The sequence below is a fragment of the Oncorhynchus mykiss genome, chromosome 20 (genome assembly GCF_057628025.1).
Source record: "Oncorhynchus mykiss isolate SJ-2025 chromosome 20, ASM5762802v1, whole genome shotgun sequence".
Taxonomy (NCBI): domain Eukaryota; kingdom Metazoa; phylum Chordata; class Actinopteri; order Salmoniformes; family Salmonidae; genus Oncorhynchus; species Oncorhynchus mykiss.
Window position 1 is genome coordinate 8,460,157 of NC_143041.1, and position 12,904 is coordinate 8,473,060.

A 12,904-nucleotide genomic window follows, 5' to 3' on the forward strand; every position below is an offset into this window, starting at 1 on the left:
GTGATTTTACCTTTTATTGCTTAAACTGCCATCTGGAACAATCTATACCAAAAGGATAAATGTCTTTGCACATACAGGAAGTCAAACCGAGTACAGTCATTGGGTAGAATATAAAAAGAATGGTCCTCAGATGACCTGCAGCTCTCAGAGCCTGCTGCAGGCCGCACAAACTTGCTGAAGGGCTAGCAGGAGTGCCTACGCCCAGGTTACATAAGCTAAGGCAAACTGGGTCAATTGCAGTGTGCCTACTAGTTAGTAGTAATCTTGTGGTGATGTGTTTTACCACGTCAGTACTTCTATGTGACAGAAGAAACACAAGCAAATCATTGGTGGGAGTTTGAACAGGCAGCAAATAGACGACTGCAAAACGCCACAACATCAACGGGAATCTGAAAGCACGACAAAAGTTTTGGACCAAGTGGGCAACACTGCAATCGACTCAGGATCATGTTGATTGGTTTGGACATACAAACAAACGGTTACACAAGTCAATCCATCCATCCAATCAGCCATACTGTTTTGTACACAAGATTTCGATTGGAAACATGACAGAGCCTAAACAAGGAGAACACCTCAGAAAGGGATAATAGCATTACCGTATGTAAAGGTACTTTCTGTAAGAAGGGGGTGAGGGGCAAGCTGTGGGGCAGGAGTGCAAAGGAATAAAACATTGAGACTATATATTTCTGCAGGAGTTAAGAGAAAAAAAAAAATGCTAAATGCATTTGTCAGAATTATATTGCATTCTTAAGATTGAAGGGGTGAAACTGTTTGACCAACACAGGGAATACCAGTTTGAGAATACACTTTCATTCACACCATCTCATCACCTTACATTATGCTGTAGGTGAGCATAAAGTAGATCACAGATTGCTTCAAAAACACATTCAAATAATTATCACAAAGCTTTAACAGCCAAGCCGCTTTAAAATAAATATATCATCTTAAAACGCAAGACAATTTAATCTGATGTCTGAGTCACCAGTCACTGGGATTATTTTGGCTTGTTTAACTTCAGCGCTCAAATACATAAATAATTGAAAGCCTTAAACCCATAAAACAATCTACAATTTGGAGACTTAAAATGCTAATTATTTTAAAGCCCTTTCGCCTACTTTTAATAGGTTAACCCATGACATTTTTCACAATACAACTACATACTGTTTTGTCAGTTGACAAGAAGCATTTATTTACGCTGTGGCACTGAACACCTAAAATAGAATTTATGGAAAAATAAGCATTTACAAAAAGACATTTAAAACGTACTTAAGATTACCATCACTCCAAACCATAGCGTAACATTAGTTTGTTCAGTCAATAAAGATAATAATACCTTTAATAATAATGTAATAACTATAGAATAATTCTGTTTAAAGAATTTTAGTGATTAAATTATTTGGTGTATACTGAAAAATTATGAATACTGAAATACACTAATACTCCATGTTTTCCCCCCCATTGTAGCCAATAATGTACCAACCAAACAGAGGTGAGTGTTAACATGGTGATAGATACTTCCTGTTTTGAGTTCCACTGTTTCGGACTATAGAATAAGAATCTTCTATGGGTTCCGAGTTGTGAAAAGAATTATCAACATTTGGCTCTAGTTTGATAGCTGTACAACAGAAAACTTTCTGGTTGCATTAAGTTGTACAAACACTCTCAAACTAGATAAAACAATAGTGAATTAGATTGATGGCACAATCAATTGAAACAATATGAGAAATGTAAAAAAATACATTTGATTTAATGTAGCAATGGAGGATAAACAGGAGATCATAACATGAAAGCTACATAAGAAATTAGATGGAATCCTTATGCTTCCAGCATTCTTTTCATTCTGAAAGGAAAAATTTGATAATTTTGTGAGAATGCCAAACTTGACACTTTTATATGGAACCAAAATATCTGCATAATATTCATCATGGATCCTTACTTCACCATGTTTGATTGTCCCATCTTATCACTGGCCTGTCCTAAACTCGGCCAATCCCCTACTAATCACCGTTCGTGTTTAAATTAAGAGTAAAAAATATATATAAATATCAGTGAATGCAGTGAAGGCATACTGTTTTAAGCTGGTATATGTAACAAACGGTAACATAACTGTTCCTGTATGGGTGACTAGGATGGCTAGCTGATGGGTAGCATAAAATGAATATGAGTTTTTTTTAAAAGCTGAAGCAAACGGATGACCAAATTAATTGACATTGAAGTAAAATTGCATTGGTGGACCCTGGGTCTAAAAGAGGGGGGGTTATATAGGGGATTAGGGGTTACAGGGGTTTAGGGGGAGGGGAAACCCCTCAGACAGACAGTGAAACAAAGCTGTTGTACTGTTGGATGTTGCGTTTGAGAATGTCCGAGCAGGGTCCTAGGACGCGTTCGAACCGTGGTCGGTCCAGCTTCACACACTTCAGAGGACCGCGGGCGACCACAGTGGCAGCACGGGGACGGTTCATCAGCAGGGCAATCTCACCTGGACGAACGGAGTACATGGTCAGTACAAAACAGGCTTCACAAATTGGCTTAATTTCTGCTAATATAACATCTAAATATGTAAGAGGCTTGTCAAATCAGGTGAGAGCCTTGTGCTTTTCTCATCATATCACCTTAAAAATGTGAGATTCAGGCTTATATAGTGCATATACAAACAAATGAAGAAAGAAAGTTGATGAGAAGAGAGGGAGAGCTGAAGCCTGAGCAGGTTCTTCTTACCAAAGTAGTCAGAAGGTTGTAATCTCCCAACCTCCACAAACTCCTCGTTCTCAGAGCGACGCTGCAACACAGCTGCAGAGCCCTACAGAAAACGAACATCAGGGTAGTGTTCAGTAGGGAGAACTGAAACAAACTAAATGAAAGCCTAGAGTGAAGTACATACCTCCAGTATGATGAAGAACTCGTCGCCAGGCTCTCCCTGCACCACAATCTTCTGTCCGTCATCAAACTGCACCGGCTCCAGAGAATCAGCCACCGTCAGACGCTCCCATTTGTCCAGAGACTCTAAGGGGATGGAATCACAAGACAGGGACATAAGTGACATCACAATAAAGAAACCACACACTGTACAGTACACCTAGGTGGTGGACGAAGAGTCTTGAAAGCCACTGTTTGCATGTGGCTATAATCAGGGCCTAAAATTAACATCCACCAACTGCTAAATGGAGGGTAGATTTTGGCATTGGTGGGTTAGATGTCACTAATCACGTTGCCGGGTGGTCAGTCCTCCACAATGCAAGCATTTCACTTGCATTTGTGAATAAAAATGGTCAAGTATGATCACATTTATAGTCAAATGCTGCAGTAGCTGTTATCAAAGTATTTCTGCCATGTTTCATAGATGGGGAAAATAACTACAAAAAGTAAAAGTACTATGAATCCTATATAGCCTATCCCACCTCGCGCTGCAACACTGCCTGGCTGGGGGCTGTAAGCACATGAAGAGCTGAGTCAAATATTCATTTTTAGAAGCGCAGGCATAAAAGTTGGTCTAATTTACTTGAAACGAAAGTCTACTGAAGTGAGACTTTGTCATTGTGTTTCTTGGCTATTTACATAGTTTTGTTCACAAGCTGGGGTTGTTTTTCCAATGTTTGAGTTTCAACTGCTAGGGAAGAGAAGATAACGTTATTATCTGTCAGACTCAATCTCACAGGCACAAACATGACTGGAGTTGCATTACCACGGTAACATCCTGCCTTTTTGTGTCATCTAATATTTTGGTTAAAAGACTCAGGTCGCAAACAATTTTATGAAACAAATACCACATTTCTTTGTAATGTTGTAATGTTTCTAAAATAATACATGTATTATTTTAGAAACATTACAAAGCATGCTCATCTGTTTTTTTGTGTGTAACTTTAGCAGAAAATTATATATTTTGGCTGGTAAAAAATCTGAGTGAAAGTTAGATTAAAAAATGTTTTTAAAAATTATTGGGTATGATGCTACAAGCTTGGCACACCTGTATTTGGGGAGTTTCTCCCATTCTTCTCTGCAGATCTTCTCAAACTCCGTTCTGTTGGATGGGGAGCGTCGCTGCACAGCTATTTTCAGGTTTTTCCAGAGATTTTCGAATCGGGTTCAAATCCGGGCTCTGGTTGGACCACTCAAGGACATTCAGAGACCTGTCCGAAGACAACGCAGGAGTGGCTTGGCTGTGTGCTTAGGGTCGTTGTCCTGTTGGAAGTTGAACCGTCACCCCAGTCCGAGTGCTTTTTCCATCAAGGAGCTCTCTGTACTTTGCTCCGTTCATCTTTGCCTCGATCTTGACTAGTCTTCCAGTCCCTGTTGTTGAAAAACATCCCCACATCATGATACTGCCACCACATGCTTCACCGTAGAGATGGTGCCAGGTTTCCTCCAGATGCGATGCTTGGCATTCAGGTCAAAGAGTTCAATCTTGGTTTCATCAGACCAGAGAATCTTGTTTCTCATGGTCTGAAAGTCCTTTAGGTGCCTTTGGCAAACTCCAAGTGGACTTTCATGTGCCTTTTACTGAGGAGTGGCTTCTGTCTGGCCACTCTACCATAAAGGCCTGATTGGTGGAGTGCTGCAAAGATGGGAGAACCTTCCAGAAGGACAACCATCTCCACAGAGGAACTCTGGAGCTCTGTCAGAGTGGCCATCAGGTTTTTGGTCACCTCCCTGACCAAGGCCCTTGTCCCGCGATTGCTCGGTTTGGCCGGGTGGCCAGCTCTAGGAAGAGTCTTGGTGGTTCCAAACTTCTTCCATTTAAGAATGATGGAAGACAATGTGTTCTTGGGGACCTTCAATGTTGCAGAATTTGTTGGTACCCTTCCCCAGATCCGTGCCTAGACACAATCCTCTCTCGGAGCTCTACGGACTATTCCGTTGACCCCATGGCTTAGTTTTTGCTCTGACATGCACTGTCAACTGTGGGATCTTATATAAACAGGTGTGTACCTTTCCAAATCATATCCAATCAACTGAATTTACAGGTGGACTCAAATCAAGTTGTAGAAACATCTCAAGGATGATAAATGGAAACAGGATGCACCGGAGTTCAATTTCACATCTCATAGCAAAGGGTCTGAATACTTATGTAAATATCAGTTTTTTTATTTTTAATAAATTTGCTAAAATTTCTAAAAACCTGTTTTCACATTGTCATTATGGGCTATTGTGTGTAGACAATTTTAGAATAAGGCTGTAACATAACACAATGTTGAAAGTCACGGTGTCTGAATGCACTGTACATGCCAGTGGCTGGTGGACCATTTTTTTTAACAGTGGCTATTATTATTATTATTATTATTATTATTATTATTATTATTATGAGCAGAAATGTCAAAAAGCTAAATAAACAGTGAACCTTACCTAAGATGGAAACTTTGCTGAGGAACTCCTCGTACATCTTCCTCTTCCTCAAAGTGCTTCCCTGCAAAGAATAACAACAAGTCATAATGTTTATTCCTGAGTTCTGACAATTGTTGTAAACCTTCAAACATCATGCATAAACTGGTCATACGGCTAACCTTTTGTAGTTGTCTGTATTTTCAATTCGTAAAATCCAGCAGTTATAAAAATACAATTTAAAAATCGCAGCAATTCTACATGTCCCTCTACTCATCGTTAATCACTCCAAATGTAAACCAAAGCATGTCAGTCAGGTGAAGTGTCAGAGCAGAGCAGGGCGAGGCTCACCATGAGTATCCTCCTGTAGCTGTCTCTGTCGATGCCCCACAGTTTGACGTTGCTCTTGGCTCGGACAGTGGCAGCCCTGGGGGTGCCGTAGATCAGGGCCAACTCTCCGAAGCTGCCCCCCTCCCCGATACTGGTCACACACTCGTTGTTCACATACACCTGGCAGGAAGGGGGAGAAGAGTATTTAGACATTAAGATCGGGTAACGTCGGCGTGTTACTGTCTCTATAAGATGTTGTTCACTGCCTATGTGTAAGTTGTTTCTTGTATTATATAGAAATAATGTGACGTAGCCATATAATTAGAATGCTAGATCTATGAGAGGAGGCATCGCTAAGGTAACAGATAATAGGGATCTGAATAGCAAAGTAACATATGACAACAAAAAAAACAGTCTAAAAAGACAGTTGCAAAAATAAGCCTGTCACATTCAGGAGGGAAAAAAAACAAGGCAAGCTTTCAACTTGGGGGCCTGTTTTCTATCAAACTGGAATGCTTGTGTGAGAATGTTGGTTTATTAATACAAGTCATTGTGCAAAAAAATGTGTGTGTTCCTAAAATACATCAAGAGACTTACATCCGTCTCTCCTTGGTCGATGACGTAGAAATTATCTCCCTCATCACCTGAGAGAGAAGGAAGACATTGTTCATCTTTTCTCTGGAATAAAAAGACACTTCAGGTCTACTTGAATTTCCACTGAATCTAAAGGACAATGAGAACCTACTGTACCTTGCATAATAACAGTCTCTCCAGCGATGTAGGTAACTGAAAACATGGCGTCAAAGATGTCGCTGTGAATAAAGATTGTGTTTGTAAAGTTTCAGGTTTGTGTCATGATCAGTGGGACTGATCTAAACTCACATTGACAACCAATCATTACAGACAAATCAAGGAAAATTAACAACAAAGCCTGTTAACAACATACCTCCTCTCGTTGTCATCCAAGTGAGAGAAAAGCACATTCTTTTCGATAGCTTTAGCTAGGGCAGCCATTGTTTTGTAGTCTTTAGGAATGACCTTGAAAACAAAAACCCTCCATGTTTAAGCAAATCACCCTAAGTATTCACAAAATCTCCAGCCAGCCTATAGATATGACTATAAGTAGAGAATATTGTTTTGTGGGCTGGTCTAAATGACTGCATTTTGTCAGATGCTTTGTTGCTTTAGTAGAGCCATGCGTTTCAAGATGATGTAAGTTTTTATGTGTGCAGTTGTGTGATGTATGCGTACGGTATGTTGTATGAGTGTGTGTGCATCCTCACCTTTCTGACATAGGATGCAGCGTCCTCCTCTGTGTAGACCTCAGCACTGATGGCTCCTCTCCGCCGGCGACCCTTGACAACAGGGTTCATGGGAGGAGATACCTCCTCATCCCGGGAGTCAGAACGGCTGCTGGCCTTCTGCTGGTTCAGGATTTGCTTGGCCTCCTCCTGCATGGTTCACAGGTCAGAGGTCACACACAGCCAATCAGCTGCCAGGGCAAGACTTTACAATGTAAAGGCACTACAATTATAAAACTAGTTTCATGTAAGGCCATGGGCCTGGAGGCACACAGCTGGATGAAGCACACAGCTGGATGATGCCCACAGTTGGACACACACTACACACTACCCGCCCAGACTCACCTTCTCCAGCCTCTCGAAGTACTCTCTGAGGAAGGCCATGGGTCTGTCAGGCCTAGAGGTACACAGCTGGACGATGCAGTCCTTCAGCAGCTGCTGGATGTTGTGTTTCTGCACGTACAGCTCACACTCCCTCAGACTCCTCTCCTCCTCGCTGCTCGTACTGCCCGACGCCATCACAATTGAAGACGCGCTACTGCTCTGCTACGACCTGGTGAACTGGCGAATTCTGGCCTCGAAACTAGAGATTGAGGGAGACAACTTGGATTGCTTCTATAACGCGTACTTATATTACGCGTATATATATATATATATATATATATATATATATATATATATATATATATATATATATATATATATATATATTTTTTTTTTTTAAATAGCCACAATCTTCTTCTAATGTGGTTGTTATAGTCTTATAACATCTGATAACTGGCTAAAATGCAGATGTAAGAGAGAGGAAGAAAGGGAGGGACTAATTGGAAGGGATTAGAGGAAGGGAGGGAGAGTGTGAGACAGAAAGAAAAAGAGATAGGCATTTCAGGGATGCTTGAGGGTAACTTGGTCATATGATGTGATTAAGTCTTAAGTGGTGGTAAACAGATAGACCCAAACAACAAAACAAACTGTATCCTTGTTTGATGGGAGAAGAAAGGTTACATTTCTTATCAGTTTCATCATGCTGAGGTCTGGATTACTGTATATCATATGCCATTTAAATAGAACCATGTCATTACTAATCTGTCAAAGTAGATTTAGATTTATAATATTGACAAAAAAAATGGAGCCAGTAGCAAGTATGACATGCTGCTTTACTACAAACGAGAGGATCTGGTGCATTGGTCACGTTAGTGTACAATGCAACCCTTTGGTGGTGTACCTAAGTACAGATCATGAAGAGTCAAATGATAGAAACAACCATTTACATCAAGTATCAATAAAATAAATAGTTAACCGAGCTACTGCTGATTTCAGACAGTTCTTGAACGTCCTGCTATCTATCAATGCTTTTTGCTCTGGCGTTTTCAATACTGCCCATGAATTGTCTCCTGGAATAATATGACAGATCCCCCACCAAAAAGAAAAACATTCAAAATGACCTTGCTTTCAAAACGTTGACTGGAGCAGTAACGTTACAACTTCGTTAAATTAGAAGGCAAACTATGGTTGGCTACCAACAAACATGGAAAACAAGATACATTTCGGTGGCATCAATGCTAGCTAGCCAGGCAACTCTGATAATATAGCTGTTAAAGATACAACGCTACGTTAGCTAGGAGCATAAGAGATGACAGCAACCAATACCTAACTGCCCTGGCCTATAATACTCTACCGTTAGCCATCTAACGTTACTATAGTTAGTACGCATCAGATGGCTGTTTGATCGCACCTTACTGGTACGTTAGCTAACTTAAATAAACATAATCATGACGAAGCTAGCTTGCTAAAACTGTATTGATGGATATCAAATCTATCAACCAGCTAGGTAGCTAGAAACCTAGTTGGCATTTTGGCCTGCAAAGCCAGTCAATCCAGAGATACTTCAGTTCTGGCCAGTCTTGCCAATGACGCCATCTTGAGCTCTATCATAAACAAATACAAGGCGGAGGCTACATATCCCGCGATCGCAATGGCATCAATTTCAAACTATGTGGCGCAATACTTACAAGAATCCGCAAATTATTGGCGAGCCCTTTGACACTAACTCGGATTTGGATGTTATTTCCACAAGCTCACCAAATATCTCCCTTCGATTTTTCCAAAAACTTGGACCGCTGCCCCACCGGATATGGGTTTAGAACCAATCACGAGCCGTCATTGACGTCAATTCGCCTCAATCTGACACGTGAGCCGTAACCCTTGGCAACATTAAAGGGGAACGCATGGAAATCATGACGTCAATGGGAAATCAATAGCAGATATAAGGACCTGATAGCCTCATATTAATTTCCCATGAACGGTGGAGCGTCCTCTATTCAAATAGTACTGTAATGAAACAGACAGGGAGCAGGTCTCGAACCCTCGGACCTTCTAGCCCGAGGTCCGGCGCGCTATCGACTGTGCCGCAAAAGCATGCTCCTGCGGCAGGGTCGATTTCCGCGCTTATAAACAGAGGGTCGTTACAGTACTCGATGCATGAATATTTTGGGAGGATATTGTTGTTTTATGAAGATAAATGTTCTGCACATTGTGCTTCAGCAGTTTAACCTTAATATAAATAGATGGCTGATTGCAGTGCCATTGGATTAGATTATGTTTAATGACTGATCAGCCAAGGAATATGTAAAATGCAGTGTTGTACAGATGTAGGATCTTAATTAGAGCCAGTTTGCTACAGCAGTAAAATAATCCTGGAGCAACAGGAAATGTTAATTATTCAGTGGATTATAATTCAAGTACATTTTTGTAGGGGTCGACAGACACCCTTTCGTTAGGGCACATCAAGTCTGACATTTCAAAGTGGAAATTACAAACTTTAGAAGCCTTTTTAAAACTCAAATACACTACAAATGTGCATTTCCTGCATAGCAGGAAAAATCTCTGCAACAAAACAGTGATCAATTTAAGTAAAATCCTATATATGTATGTATTGCTTTTGTGCAAACTCTGCAAAACTTCACAGAGAGATGTAGCAAAGATGCGGTCAGCAAAACACTTGATGGGTCCATCCAATCAAAACAATCAAAACAATTCCTCGTGCCCGAAGAAGGTAAAGTGAACCAATCGCAATCGTGTAATGGGCGGTGCTCTCTGCACCGTTTTCTTGTAAACCAATCAGATACAAGCTATGAAAAGGTCGGCCAATCTGAGTGATGCAGAGGTAATGTTCTAACCAGCCAATAGAAAACGAGGCAAAAGTCACGGATACAGCCCTCAGCGGGTTTTGTTTCACTTGTCGGTCTCCTGTTAACTACTGATGTTAAGGATAAAAACAGAGCAATACAAGGGCCTTCCTCAAAAAGTAAAAAACAATAACAGGGAATTATAGTTTCAGGATTCAAACCAACTGTTTTTAATTTGTATAGCATTTATTACATTGTATTAACTCATCTCTAGCGCATACGTGTGTAGAGGAGCTGGGTTACAGAGTGATCGATCAGGACCCAGCTCTCCAAACTAGGGCAGTGGAGCTGGAGAATAACCGTGGACGAGATGGAGGACCGGGAGACCTTCGACGGTCCAGGAGGGCCTCAAGACTTGATCAGCTCCTCGTTCAACCAGGACACCACGTAATCTAGCGGATTCTCCTTGTCATACTGCTAGATATATTCTAATTGCATAATCTAGGGCCGAAGTAAATCCTTATGCTTCCAGCTATAATATGGTCTGTAGCAGAAATATGTTAGTGTGTGAATTGTATCTTCCAACCTCACCCACTTGTGCAATTTGTTTATCGCTGTTAATCCAATTGTCCCATGGTGTCTCTTCAACACTGTTCCTAAAATATAGGTTACTAGCTTGTGAAGTAGGCCACCACACTACGAAGGCCTATTGATAGCCAGAGAAAAGTAGCCAATCTAGATTTGACCTACAGTGGAGATACTGGTCAGCAGACTACACACTAAAAACACATGGTTCTATATAATGCCAAATCAGGGTTATTTGCCTTCTAACATATCCACCTCATTCTCGAACGCTTTTAAAACACGGAAGCCAAACGCGGAAACTATGGATACAACTCCACGCTCGTGCATTATCATAATTAATATGTGCGCCATTAGAAAGGGGATAAGGGATTTCAGAATCACTTAAAATAAGGGCTGTGTTTCCTGTAGACTTACCCTGGCGTGACGTTTTGATAACCATGTAAATCTCTCTCGGATAAGGTGATTTATCAATATATTAGTCTGTATTTACTCTCAGATTCGAAAATGCTAATTAGCATCAAAAGAGACATCATGCAAAACTACAAATCCATGTAAGCTCCTGCACGTCATCTCTAGTTGACACTTTTGCTAACATGTATTTTGTCAATTTAAAACTTGCACGAGACAGTTCACAGAATTTTCCATGTAAAGAAATGTAATCAATGTATTGATTAATACATTAGCTAACATATTAGATAGTTAATCCAGAGATTCTTACCTTGGTCTCGATTCGGCAGTCTTGTTGTCCAGATCATCATGGCATTTTTAGTTCTTTATGATAGCCACATTAGCAGCTAATCAGCATTTAATGTTTTTTTTTATGGGGGGGCAATATCATGCAATCTTGATAAAAGTCACCTTGCCCTGGAGAGATTTACGTGGTTATCAAAATGTCAAGCCAGGGTAAGCCTACGCGAAACACAGCCCTTATTTTAAGTGTTTATAAAATACCCTATGGGGAAAAATGAATGGTGGAAAAACGATTGGAACCATTTCCCTATTTGACTGCTATGTTTTATGGGCATTATGACTCTTACTGTGGTACTCTTTTATGCTGTAATTTACTTGAATGGAGACGCCTGTTCTATTCATTCTTATTTCAATTTTAGAGCCGTACAAGTTTTTTACGTTTTGGTTTAATAGCCATATTATATAATAAAAATTCCACAGTTTTTATTATGTTTATTAACAAGTTGAATTAGGTGTGCTAGCTGTGGAACTGCTGGGGGTCCCTGGGGAGAGAATTGAGAACTACTGACTTAGTCAACTGTTCATAAAACATGGTCACTGGCCTAAGTCATACACTGTATAACATATGATAGCATAACACAACATTTTAGATAAACTGCAATGACACTCACTCACGGTTGCACAGAAATATCTGTGAGCAAACCAAGCCCCAAAAGATTCAAATTAGCTGCCATCCCTACATTTTAATTATCACAAAAAAAAGAAATAAACTTTTTTTGGACAGCAAATAACTATTGAAGGGCTCAAAGGGTTCTTTGGGTCAGTATGGTTTCACATAGAACCATCACTCTTCGCCAAGAACACTTGAGGAACCCACATTTTTTGTGTGTATTGTGCAAGTCTGGTATTTGTCTCAGATGAGGACATATGCAATGGGTTTTGGAACTGTCAATTACTTAGGCTATCACAACTGCATGCATGGGGCGGTTGGATGTATTGGATTATGGCAACATTAGTGTGAGTGAGAACGGAGCATCCAGACATTGTTGATCTACAGGTCAATTACAGGTGTAATAGCAGCTTTTTGGCTGGGGTCTGGTGTCATAAACAATCCAGGTGGTCAAACAGACACATTGATATTAACTCTCTCCCATTTTCAATCATTCTCAGCAGTTAGGCTATTTGTTGCCTGGCTGGGCAAGCCTATATCCCACTGAACCACACACCTGATCAACTCTGGGTAGCGGTTGCCCTCAGGCACACATCTAGGATCAGCTCACCCTCCCGATAGTGTAACCTAAACCATAAGGGAGGAAAACATTAAACTAATCTTAAATCAGTGTCTATTCTAGAATGAATATCCTATATCATCCTACTCCATCCTATTCCATCTGTTGACAGATGCCTGCCCCTCCTTTTCTCTACACAGTATTTCTGTGTATGCCCATAGATAGTGTGCTTGATTATCAGTGCTGTTTGAAGTGCTTAGGGCGATCACATCCTTTCGCAACAGCGAATGGGGATCCTAAAAAAAAATATAATAATAATACATGA

At 40.5% G+C, this 12,904-nt stretch overlaps 2 protein-coding genes across 6 annotated transcripts in view; one reads left to right on the forward strand and one right to left on the reverse strand.

The window, feature by feature from the left end:
- On the reverse strand, positions 1-11,235 carry prkar1ab (protein kinase, cAMP-dependent, regulatory, type I, alpha (tissue specific extinguisher 1) b). Of its 3 annotated transcripts, none has more exons than XM_021576203.3 (11): positions 11,075-11,235; positions 7,293-7,530; positions 6,930-7,097; positions 6,593-6,684; positions 6,397-6,458; positions 6,244-6,290; positions 5,668-5,826; positions 5,341-5,401; positions 2,882-3,003; positions 2,719-2,800; positions 1-2,479 (listed from the first exon to the last, which is right to left on the reverse strand). In XM_021576203.3, exons 2-11 carry the CDS (start codon positions 7,464-7,466, stop codon positions 2,307-2,309), a joined length of 1,140 nt encoding a protein of 379 aa, XP_021431878.1. In that variant the 5' UTR covers positions 7,467-7,530; positions 11,075-11,235; the 3' UTR covers positions 1-2,306. The 3 variants fall into 3 exon arrangements, with proteins under 3 accessions (XP_021431878.1, XP_090068218.1, XP_021431877.1); XM_090212092.1 differs by lacking the exon at positions 11,075-11,235 and adding an exon at positions 9,030-9,133; XM_021576202.3 differs by lacking the exon at positions 11,075-11,235 and adding an exon at positions 8,960-9,131.
- Positions 9,218-12,904, forward strand: part of LOC110499214 (WD repeat domain phosphoinositide-interacting protein 1) — a 9,379-nt gene continuing 5,692 nt past the window's right edge. For all 3 annotated transcript variants that reach the window (XR_016489299.1, XR_016489298.1, XM_021576201.3), the window contains exon 1: positions 9,218-10,522. Coding sequence is in view for 1 of the 3 variants with exons in the window: in XM_021576201.3 (XP_021431876.3) it covers positions 10,446-10,522 (77 nt within the window). In the remaining 2 variants the exon portion in view is untranslated. The remainder of the gene's footprint in view (positions 10,523-12,904) is intronic.